General features: G+C 44.3%; 1 protein-coding gene across 7 annotated transcripts in view; it reads left to right on the top strand.

Moving 5' to 3' along the window:
* AFF1 (AF4/FMR2 family member 1) overlaps positions 1-12,515 on the top strand; it is a 253,389-nt gene that overhangs the window by 139,548 nt on the left and 101,326 nt on the right. The window contains exon 1 of one of the 7 annotated variants that reach the window (XM_019526000.1): positions 7,099-7,494. The exons of the other annotated variants lie outside the window; for them this stretch is intronic. Within the exon in view, the coding sequence (XP_019381545.1) occupies positions 7,483-7,494 (12 nt within the window). The 5' untranslated portion in view covers positions 7,099-7,482. Of the gene's footprint in view, positions 1-7,098; positions 7,495-12,515 lie in introns of those variants that run through there. 7 annotated transcript variants of the gene reach the window in all.

Genomic DNA, 12,515 nt, shown 5'->3' with positions numbered 1-12,515 from the left:
AGGGGGAGGATGTGTCCCTGGATCTGCAGGGGGCGGGCAGGGGTGGGGCTGCATTGCACTGTGCCCCAGGTGGGTGCAGCAGCGCTGGGAGCAGGGGCTATGCCCTGCTGCCACTTGCCCACCAGGGCAGGGTTGAGCAAAGCTGTGGCTTGTCTGGAAGGCTGGGGCAGCTCCCACCGCTATGCACTGCTTGTCTGAGGCAGCTCAACATCTCTGCCTCACACACCCTCACCCTGGCTGGGCAAGCAGTGGCAGGGCACAGCCCCTGCTCCCAGCACTGCTGCACCTGCCTGAGGCGCAGTGCAATGCAGCCCTGACCCTGCCTGCCCCCCCGCAGATCTGGGGACACATGCCCCCCCGCCCTCTAGGACTGGCAGCACATAGCGGTGGGAGCCACCCCACCCCCTCCCCAAGTCCCACACCCTTCCACCCTGGCGGGGTATCCCCTGTCCCAGCCCCAGCCTCAATCCCTCCCTCGCTGTCCCAATGCCCCTTCCGTCCCCAACAGACTTACAGCTAGACGCAGCTGTTAGGCATGGTAAAGGAACCAATCCCCCATTTGTAACGTTCTTATGGGAAAATTGGTTCTGAGTTATGATGTTTTGACTTACGATACGGTTTTCAGGAACCAGTTGTGTCATAAGTCTGTGGACTGCCTGTACCTGTTATCCCCCTACTGTTTTCTGACACTGAGGATATAAACTCATGCTTTCAGACTTTTTATCTTCAACCATAAGGACTAGAAATATATTTATTTAATGAAATCAGAGATTCTTATGTAATGATGTAGCTGCAAGAGCTTGGTTTCATAGCTAAGCAAAATACTAAGTATGGTAAGACTCTTGATCATGTTGCAATATTGTATTTATCTGTCCACTCCATCAGCATTTTATGTTCTTGCAGTTTTGGGAGGTTAACTAGAATAGCAGTTAAGTGTGGATCATTTGAATACTCCATGTAAATTTCTGGCTCTTTCCAGAGTATTTTGGGGAAAGTATTTTTCTGGCAAATAAGGCATTCAGCATGATGTAGCACAGGTAAATGGTATCTGTATGTGTTAGTGGCAGAATCCAATCATGGTCCTCAATTAAGCTAAATTTAATATTTAGCTGGTTTTACCAAATAAATAGTTTTCTTTAGACTGTTGGTTTGTTTTTTTTGTTGTTGTTTTGGGTTTGTTTGTTTTTTGAGCTCCAGAACAGGAAACCCTTATAACTTTTATGTCAAACTCCTAACTTGAAAGAATGGGAAGAGGTAGGGAAGGGCAGTCAGAGGAGGAGCAATGAAGTCTGCAAAAGGCAACAAAATGGCCTGAAAGATAATTTTGGAAGATCCCTTACATTGTGTTAAATCTAGGTAGGAGACTCCTCAAAATAAAAAATAGTGGATATACTGGCCCAAAAATGGATGCATAAATTTGGGCTTCTGAATCTTAATTAAGTGTCTGAAATAAGCTGCCTGATTTAAAAAAACCAAACCCTCACACTGGGATCAGCTGTAACATATAAGCCTAACTTAAGGCACTGTCTTTTTAATGTATGTTGGCCATTCTCTCTGTCTCGGGTAATCTGACAGCCCTAATGGAGTGTTTAAATTTGCAGAGTTGAGAGCCAAAAAACAAATTCTAAAAGAACAGTTTTAAAATAATGGTATATCATTAAAACGATAGTATTGTTGAATGAAAAGCATATAAATTTTTTTTTATGAAACAGATGGTATGTATTTAGCTTTAACAGCTTTACGTTAAATAGTAAGAATTTTTTTGCTAGAATTGTGTTATGACAGCCTAGCCTCAGTACTTCATCTGTGCAATGGGGGTAAGTACCACCCTTGGTCTCACATGGGTGTTTTGAAGATTAATATGTGTAAAGCACTCGGATGCTATAATTATGAGGATCACAGACAAGCCCCATGAGAGAGCTGATTGTTCTGTTTTCAGAGCGTGGTTTGAATAATGTGCAGTAAATAAGGCAAGAGGCCACACACTGAACAATGAGGAGACAACAGATGATTGAATAGCTGCTGACAGTTCCGTCCCTTCTGTGCACTGAATGAGGCAGGGATCCTCTTGTGTGGGGGAAGTGAGGGGGCCAACAATTTGCAGGCCTGAAATTAAAGGTGACATTATAATGCTTACACCCAAGAAGGCTAAAATAATGCCATATGGGCAACCTCAGTTTTGATATTTTCTGACTTTTGAGCATATGATGCAGGAAGGGATATGCATGCATGTGTGCAAGATGTGTGGGGTGTGTGTTTGATGTAAAAATATCATATCATGTTCAGTAGTCTGCAGATCAGTAGCCTGTAGCATTTTGCTGAGAATAGGTTTGTTTGAATCCTCACTGCTGATGTCCTGAGTTCAGTGTGTTTAGGGATTTTTAACAATGCTGTTTAACACTGTGTATGAGGGTTAGGGGGTCGCAAGAGTGGATTTTATTAAGAACTATCCAGTTACCTGTTGAGAATGACGGGGGGGCTGGAATGGAGTGCCGCCACCTAACGTCCCACTCTGCCACTGCTCTGTCTCTTGCAGGGAGTGGGGTGGGGGAGCTGAGGCCAGTGGTGCTGGCCTTGGCTCCCCATCCTCTGTCTAGTCCTTGGTGCAGCTTTGGAATCATGGCAGTGCTCCCCTACGCTTGGAGCACTCTGATTGGCTGTTTCCATCAGCCAATCAGAGTGTGAATAAAGCATTATGGACAGACTTAGGCTCTTATAATATTAAAATATTTGGTGAAGATTTTGTCTACAGTTGTTTTTGCAGTAACCTAACAGAGCTCACAAGCTTTTTTGCTGAAACTTGTAACCTTTGATGAGGTCTGCTGAAAAGCCCACTTTCTGTGGGCCTAATTCTGCACTACCTTACAAACCCTTTATATAAGGGTGACTCTACTGACTGATATTTCTCAAAGTCCTTGGGAAGGACTTTGTGTTGGATGCTTTCAATTTTTTGGCTATTCCAACAGATTTCCCTGCAGTGACGGCAGGCAAAGGTTTACAGTAGTTAACCTCCATTGGCATGACATTAGAAGTGTAAACTTTGGAATTTTTGCCCACTGGTTTAGAGAAGGTTATAATCTCAGTAGGGGGACCTGATGGATGAGGTTCCAGTATGAATAGTGTCACCTTGCATAACCTTTTAATTGAAAACTAAACTTTTGTTGAACTGATTCTATCACAACTGTGAGACCAGGTTCAGTCCTCTTTTTATCTTTTAGAAAAATCCATTTACTTTTAATTGAATGAAAAATGTTAATGCTTTTTCTCAAAACTGGAAGAAGAACCCACACACAGTATTTAAGTGCGATAACTCAAAACTGGTTTGTCAGCTAATTTTGAAGTTTATCCCGACAGATTTTCTTCCCTAAGAGCAGCCTATAAGGAAAACTACTTTGTTTTTCACACTTGAAAAAAGACAAAAGATCGCCTAGGAGTCTCCAAAATTGTATATATATAGTGTTGCAAATCATAATAGAATGGGACTAGCTTAAATAGTTTTACCCTTAAATGTTGATTCGGTACTGCAGTTTAGATAGCGTTTTGAAAACAAATGGACATAGTGTAGTAAATATCAGGAATCGGTTAACTTAATTTTATTTTCATTTTTCATAAATTGCAGTGGCTTAAGTTCCACAAAATTAAGTGCTGTTACTTAGAGCCTGTAATAATTGCCTAAAAATCCCCTTAATAAATTGTTTGGCATTTCAGAGTTTGCCCCCAAAATCATTACAATTTCTAATGAGACACATTTCATACTGCTAATTTAATTACTATTAATGCACACTGTGACTAATATGAAAAAATATGTAAAATGAAAATCAGCATGAAAGCCTGAAAAAGGCCAGGCGCAGATGACAGTCAAATGTTCCAACGAGGCAACTTCAAAACAAACACTGAAGGCAGCAAGATGTGGCAGACAATATGCATGTTAATGAGCTCAAAACAAAACCCAGCAATGGGACAGCCTCTTGCTGCCTGCATGGGTGACTGTTGCTGCCTTAGTTGGGGGGCCACGTGCCCCCCCAGCGACCAGTCAGTGACCGGGGGGGCATCCCCAGAGCTGAGCCCACCGACCGGGGTGGGGGTCCCCCTGCAGCTGATTGTGAGAAGGCTGATTGCTGCGGCTGCTCCTGGAAATGGCTGTGGCCGCTTCTGGGAGCACCACAGTGCCCCACTCCCTGGCCGGTGCTTGTAGGAGGGACACTGGCATTCCCACCTGTCCCCCCTGCCCGAGCACAGCTGGTCAGGGAGTGTACCGGCACGCTGAGGGGGTGAACGTGCACCCCCTACACATTGCCACTGGCTGCCTGATTCAGAAGTTAAAGCAGACATCTCTCTTGGAGGAGGAGGTGGCAGTGGTCCCAAATGTCCATGTTTTATTCACTGTCAGGCTTTGTCTTTCTGGAGTTTTAAAGGTTTTTAATAGCAAAAAGGATAAAGGCCCTCTTAAAAAAATTGAAAGCAGAGTTCTTGGATCAAAATTTACCAGACCCAGGAGGTCTGTAATGCACTGAGTAATGGACAGGCCACCGCCAGACTTTTTAGACAGAGAAGCTATAGGTTTTTTATGTAAAGCTGGTATTACAAAATGTGGCTGCTTTCTCACTAAATAAATAGTTAAAAAAAAATAGCATGGGTCTTACTAAGTACTACCAAATTGCCCATCAAGAATGATGGGGGTTGGGCAGGGATGGAGCACTGCCACCCACCGCCCCGTGCTGCTGGACAACCAATCAGATAATCAGAGTGCTTCAAGAGCATTATGGACAGACAGACAGACTAAGCCCTTTATTATATTATGTATAATTTACATTGAGTGTTTTAGTCCTTCAAGGTTGGAAGGGAAGAAGAAAACCTGCTGCCTTTGTGTCACTGACATAACTTAGCGTTTTCTTTTCTCCAAATCAAAACCGCTTTGGTTAGAGCACACAAGGTTCTTTGGGGAAATCTGATATTTTTTTTATTATACCAACTCAAATACCTTAAAAGCTGTGGTATCCGGCACTTTACTAACCAGCATGCTCTATTAACTGGCATGTTGATCAATGCGGGAAAAGTGAAACTGGAAGTCCCGCTGTGGCACTTCCAGTTTCGCTGAGTCCCACTGCCTGGGTAAAGCACCCTGCGCAGGGCCCCCCTCTCTGTCCCCCGGCACACATTGATATGGGAATAGTAAACTTTTAATTAAAATTCCCTCCTTGCTACTCATCATTTCTGTTCAGGCCCCCCTCCCTGTCCCCCAACACACTGACACACCAGACATGGCAGGAGGGGCGGCAGCCCGAACAGGCGCCTCTCGGATAACCAGCAATTTTGATTAACCGGCGCTCCACATTCCCCATGGATGCCGGATAACACAGCTTGCTGTAGTTAGAAAAATTCTTCTTTGCAAGTTTTTGGGTATCAACACCCTTGGTTAGAGCAGAGGGTTTCAAAAGATCTTGCAGGATTCCTGCCTCTCTTACCTCTTGACACCTGTGGTATCTGACAGAAGAAGAAAGCCTAAACATGCTCAGTGGAAATTACAAATCAGGGGGGGTTTTTGTTTTAATATATAACTGATGTTGGTTGTTAAACAAGCCTAAAAGGGACAGTTGAACATATCTGCTTTGCAAGGTGGACTGTGTCACCTGGTGCCAGCCATCTGGCAGTGAAAAGGCAAGCTCAAAATTTTGAGTATTAGTTGAGAAGAAAGTTGTTAATTCCTAACTAACAGAAAATACTATTCCTTCCCAAAGTAATTTTCCCTATAGATGTCAGCTTCTTGCAACATAATATTAGCTAAGCATGCATCAGCACTTCCTCTGTAAACATCCATTAACAACCAAGATGGAATTTTTATCACAGGGTTTTATAATGTGGCATAAAATGTCTAAACCTGGAACAATTATTTATTTTTTGCAGGTATTAAGTTTTGAGTTTAAAGTCATATAAATGAAGAACTCATTTTTAATGCGAAATCTTGGCCCATATTTTTAATATAGACTGTTTGTCTAATTTTGGCAGAATTCAACCTTTCTTTTTAACAATGCTTTACTACCATTAATAATTCTTCTACCATCATAGGGACTTATTCACCAAAGTCTTTGTGATAGCTTGTTTTTCTTTCTTTCTTTTTTAATCTGTTTGTTAACCACTTTGCAGGAAAAAAAAAAAAGAAAAAAGAAATCCATCAAAACCAAAGAAAAAAGAAAACATGCATTTTTAATAGCTTTTTAGAAACCGCATATGCTGCTGGTGTTTAACATACATTCCTCCTGCTAGCATTTTGCTAACTACATTTTAATAATCTGGTTCCAGCTTGTAACAATGCTACATCTCAATCTGGGTACCCAAAATTCTTTCATCCCCCTACTCCCACCCCCAACCTACTAAATTTCCCAATGCAATTACACAAATGCAACCCAAAACCTTTATTGCAATGCAATAAATCTGTGACTGGGGTAGGAGAAGGGTGAATTTAAATTGGATTTAATTAAGAGTGCAGGTTTTGGTGGTGACACAAAGGCACAAAAAATATCATTTTTAATGTGAGTCTTTCCAGACATGTTGATTCTAGGAGATGAAGGGCCATGATGCAATTTCCACTCTGAGAAAGAATTTCATTCTCCTTTTGCTTTGGTCAGGATTCACTATTGATTGTGCAGTTGTGCTTGAGGCTGCAGTAAGGTTAGTGGTCAATTGCACTAGATACTTTACCAATGTATATGATGTCAGAGCTTATTTTCTGTGGATTTTGGAGGGTCAGGAATAGGAAAAAAATCACAGCAGCTGCTGCTTATAAACTCATCAACCCATATTTTTACTCCCTTGTTTTCCTCCTGTTTTATGCACATGTACACAATATCTTGTGAGAAATAGATGCCAATCCCAGTGGAAATGGTGAATTAAAGGGCCTTTTGGAAAAAAAAATGAAGCCAAAGCATACAGGTGTAAATATGTAAATAGAAAAAGCTACTTATTATAAGTGGTTTAACAGGCATTTCCCACTGGGCATGAAGGTTTCTTTTCCATACACCCCTGCCCTTGTACCTTCCCTTTGGGAAGAGCCAGAGCTTTTGTACAGATTGGAAGTAAATTAATAATGAAACACTGAAGCAAACACACAAGCTTGTAGGAAACATCTTCTACCAGCTTGTTTTTGTAGGATTTAAAACTCTCCACACAGTACTTTGCAGAAGCCAAAACTGCCAAAGGGACAGATGTTGCCAATTTCAAATGTACAGGGGGAAGGCAGATATTGCTAAGCAACCATGTACTTGAGAGAGCGTTTTTAGGAGAGGAGCCAAGGGAGTTATGCCTGGGAGCGCTCACGGCTTCTCATGGCTCAGTGCAAGGGAAGAGATTAAAAGTTCTTTCCTGTCAGGGCTACTACTTCAGCTGCCAGCACAAAAGACACTAACCCATTGACACTGATTAGGGTTGACAAGGGAATGTATGAAAACAGGAAATCTCTCTTGCCATGTAGGAAGACAATAAGACATGTTCACAGAGGTAAGTGTACCACACGTACATGATTCGGCGTTAACCTGCTTCTTCTTGGGTAATTTAAGGTGTTTACTTGGAGGGAGGAGGGAAGCAGGGCAGATTGCTGCAAGCAATACAGTGTGGGAGGCCTTAACTGGAATTGGTTGTCTCATTTGCTTTAGGTAAATAGATAAGAGAAGGACTTGTGGTTTTATTTTTAACAGAAGGCTTTCATTTAAAGGCTCCCTCACTGCAAAAAAGAAGAAAAAAAAGGAATCAAGTCAGCTCCTGGAGCTGCCAAAGAACAAAAGAACTTGTAAACAAGACAAGCCTTAATGTCAGATGTAGCTTTGTCCCCTTCCCCCTTCCCACCTTAGGACACTTCTTGGATAATTAACAGGGTTGTGTCCTGTTTCCGTACTTGTCTTGGATGCCAGTGGAGATGCTTCTGAAGAGATTGAAGCTGAGTTTTTGAAGGTCCTCCCCCCCCACACACACTTTTTTTGGTGAGAAAGTACTTCTGCAAAATGTGAGAACACTTTTTTCTCTTGCACATCAAAATGATATCTTTCTATGGTAGTGTTTTATTAAATCTGATCTCAACTTCTGGAGCTTGTTTCTTCCTCCTTCTCTTCGTTCTTGTAATTTGATGCATTAAAGAACGTGGGTAGGAGGATTTATATTTTGTTTTCCTGCTTAATAGGATGCTTAGTGGTTGTCAGTTAGCCACATCTTAAGTGAAATTTTACAGATTAAAGATGCTCTATAAATATATGCACTGTCAAGATAGTGCTGCAGGTGATAACTGTTGTGTGCCTTTTTTTAATGTTTGCTGTTATGCTACTTCTAACACTGTTTCCCTGCCCTATGCCATCTGCGACAATAATACATCACTACAATGACCCCGTTACCCTGGTGAAAGGGATCTGGATGTTAAGGTGGTGAAGAGGGGAAGACAGGATGTGTACTTTTGTTGTGAATTTGGGGACCTTCTGAGAGCAAACTAGTCCAATGCCACTGAGCTGATCTGGGTAGTTTGCCTATAAGTTGAAGACTGCCGAAGGTCACCATAGTTGCAGTGAAATAAACACTGTGTATTTAAGACAATAATATTTGTAGTTTATATGTGCTAAAATGTACCATTTCAATTCTTTTATTTCAAGATGGAACTTTACCACTGCTAAGGGTTGGGGAGGAATTAGTCCTTCCATGGGTAGCATTATAAAGTTGGCCAGCTGCACCGTGGAGACTTGTCACCTTCTGCAGTGTCAGAAGTTGTCTGCTTCCAGAGTTGATGATCCAGGTTAGATAATCTTATAGCCATTCCTGTGTTTCCCACTGTGCTGATTGAGGCTGCCCCATAGTCCTGAAATTTGAATATGCAGATATATTCCTTTCTGAAATAATACCCAGATGGGTATTCCTAATGGCATTCATATTGGGAGAGATCTTTGCCCTGGAGTCACCTCACTTTGTATGGCTTGTTTGTTTTTCCCTTAGTTATGCCTCTCGTTTTTGCTAGACAAATTAAATGGCCTGTTTTATTATGTAATCATTCCCTACCTTTAGGTTGCACAACCTTAGTACTTGATTTTCACTGATGATTAATTATAATGCTGTGTAAATTCCCTTCTGAAGCCGTTCCACCCTAAGCTTTTCTTCTCGAGAAAAGGGGCTTGGCTTATCCATTTTATAATAATACTAATTAACGTTTATGAGCAAGAGCCAGACTGCTGGTGTTTGATCTTTTTAGTAACTAGGGATTCTGATTCTGGAGTTGAAAGCCAAAGAGGCTTTTCTTGCCTCTTGGAACTTTTGCCCTTGACTTCTAGCACACTGATGATTTTCTTCCATTAGCTGCATTATAAAAATGCTTCATATTGTTGTGAAACTTGTAAGATTCCCCATTAACCTTCACTAGGGACTCGGGTGCTCTTTTACATGCACTCAAGTGTAACAAATGCTGCTGGATGTAGTCTTGGCAGCACATCGTGACATGAGGCTGGTTTCTTGGAACATACTGCACCCCGAGCAAAATGCACCAGTGAATTTTCTAGTGGTTTGTGCTGTTCCAAGAGGCTGTGAAAGGAGACTTTGCAGTTGGCTGTAGCTGTTCTACATTTACTGAAGCACACAAAGCAAACTAAATACAACAGTGGTTGGGTGTTACCCTTAATCATACATTTTTCCCTTTATTTTTTACTCTTACAAGACCTTTCCTAAATCTTTCAAAGGAAAAATAAACAAACCTCTCAGTGTTTTTCTAGGCTGGTAAGAGCAAGTAGATCAATAGCTTGCAGTTTACAAGATAATTTTTAACTGATTTTTCAGCTGTAACAATAATAAATAATGAGGCTTCTCCCAGGCATGGATGGTCTTTCTGCATTACCAATATAAATTGCAGTTTGAGAGATTTAAAATAAAATTATCCAAATGTGCATTTTGCTTAATAAGCAGATAAGCATAACTCTCATTACTATCGACTCAGTGATGAAGGACTTGTTTTTAAAGTTTAAAATATTGTTTCTTTTATCACTTTACGTTAGTCTATAACAGGGGTGCTTAACCTCAGGTCAGCAAGCCAAATCCAGTCTGCAGAGCCATGGCATCCAGCCAGTTGGGCTCCCCAGAGAGTAGGGGAGCAGTGGCAATTAATACCACCAAATTGCCAAGCTCTGTGGTGGGTCAGGGCCAGACCATGCCCCCTCCCCTTCCCCCACAGCCAGATTGGACCTGGGTTATGCCCTCCTTCCCCTGCTCCATGCAGCTGGGTTGGGACCAGGCCATGCCCCCTTCCTCCTGCATTGGCCAGATTGGGGCTGGGCCATACTCCCTCTCCCCTGTGGGCCAGGTTGGGACCAGGCCAAACCCCCTTCTCCTCTGCGGCTGGATCGGAGCCAGGCTGCCTGCCACCTTGCTCTGCCTGGCTAGGCAGGGCTCTGCCATGCCTGCTTCCGACATTGGATCAGAGCCATGGGCTGTATGCAGCCCTTGAGCAGACCAGGCACCATACATCCAGCCTGCCAGGCAAAAAAGGTTGACCACCAGCGGTCTAAGGTGCAAATCTACCCTGCCTTCTACTTAATTTTAAACTATCATAGCAGACTGTTTTTCTGCTATCACCTCCCATTTCCCTTTATTTATAACCATGGCACAGTGTAGGACGTTGTTGAGTTGCTGTGTCATTTGCCACACGGTAATTTTGTCACATACCCATGAGCCCCCAAATAAGATGCGTACTTTTATTTTTGGAAGGCAGAGTGTAGCAAAAAGATGTTTCCATGGTCATGATGGAGAAAATTGATTGCATGCAGCAGCTCACTTGTCCCCCAGCTAGCTCAATGGCTCTTCAGGCAGAAGCCACTGCCTCTACTGCTTGCTGTCACAGAGAGAAGCAGCAGTCATTCTGGCAGTCAATACAGCACAATATTTCCCTGCTTCTTCTCTTCCTACATCAGGCTTGTCCAACATACAGCCTGCGGGCCACCATGCGGCCCGCCAAGCCATTTTCTTGGGCCCAAGGTCCCTTGCTCTGGATAGGCGAGGAGTCCTGGCACCTGCTCTGTGCTCCATGGCGGCAGCGGAGCAGCAGTGAGGCGGGCAGGGCCAGCCCACAGACCACAGCCGGCAGCAAGGGGAGGGGAGCTGCTTACCCCCGTGGGGCTGGGCTCATCACGTGAGGGCTGCGTGGCGCAGGGCTGCCTCAGCCGGACCTGATGGGATGAGCTGGGGACAGTGCCTACTACTTCTCTGGTTCCACCCCTGCCCCCGGTGTCCAGCTCGCCTCCTGGGACCCGCGTGCCACTGAAGCTCGAATCCCACATGCTGCTTGGGACGGGAGGAGCCCAGCCAGGTCGGCACTGGCCAGCAGAGGTGGAATCATGTGCTGCTCAGGACTGACCAGTGCAGGCAGAGGGAAAATGCAGCTGAGCCCCTGCTGCTCCGGCCAGGCTCATCCTGTCCCAAGCGGCGCACGGCTTTACTGCCATTTCTGCTAGCTGGTGCAGACCCGACTGGGCTCCTCCTGTCCCCAGCAGCTTGTGGGAAGCTGGCTGCAGCTGCATACCACTTTTCCTGGCCGGTGCTGACCCAGGTGAGTCCATCCCAACCAGAGCAGCATGCAGCTGAAGTCGGTTTCTCACAAGTTGTTTGGGGATGGGAGGAGCCCAGCTGGGTCTGCACTGGCCAGCAGAAGCGGCAGCGGAGCCGTGCGCCACTCGGGAAGGGATGGGATGAGCCTGGCTGGCAGGGGCTCAACTGCATTTTCCCTGTGCCTGTACTAGTCAGTCCTGAGTGGCACACATCTCCACTGCCACTTCTGCTGGCCAGAGCTGACCTGACCAGCCTTCTCCTGTCCCCAGCAGCATGTGGGAAGCCAGCTGCAGCTGCATGCTGCTTTTTCCTGGCTGGTGCCGACCCAGCTGGGCCCATCCCATCTGGGGCAGCATGCGGCTGAAGCTGGCTTCCCACGTGCTGCTGGGGACACCCGGGTGGGTCGGCACTGGCCGGAAGCAGCAGCAGTGGAGCCTCCTGCCTTTTGGGACCACCTGGCACAGGTAGAGGTAAAGTGCAGCAGCATGAGGGGAAGCCACCGCTTGATAGGGGATGGGATGGGCTGGCCGGGCTGCACCAGGGAGGGAAAGCGATGGCTGATCCCCCTGCAGCTGTGCTGTATGCTCCTTTAAGACTGAACAATATGCTCAAGAATAGAGCATGAAAGATCTGGGCTCCAACATAAATTTGGAGCAGGTAAAAATACTGTCCAGTGTTTGGATTGTGTTTGCTTCTGTTTCTCTTTGTGCGGGATTGGGGGTTCAAGTTGTTAGTAACACATCTTTAACAAGTAATAACAAGTTATTAATTCAATAAAAGTAAATCTTCTTGAAGATTATTCTCAAAAATGCCCATATTTTGTTGCTTTGATTAGTTTCCACTCTGGGTGATATCTTTTCCACATTTCATCTGTCGACTTGCATTATGCTTCTTTCATTCATTGAGAAGAGAGTAGAAACAAAAGTGTTTATTTTAGTCAAGTGTTTGGTATTATT

This window comes from Gavialis gangeticus, unplaced genomic scaffold, assembly GCF_001723915.1.
Source record: "Gavialis gangeticus isolate Ggan-Ray unplaced genomic scaffold, GavGan_comp1, whole genome shotgun sequence".
Lineage (NCBI taxonomy): Eukaryota > Metazoa > Chordata > Crocodylia > Gavialidae > Gavialis > Gavialis gangeticus.
Note: the sequence above shows the minus strand (reverse complement) of the source record. Positions and strands in the feature narration are given on the sequence as shown.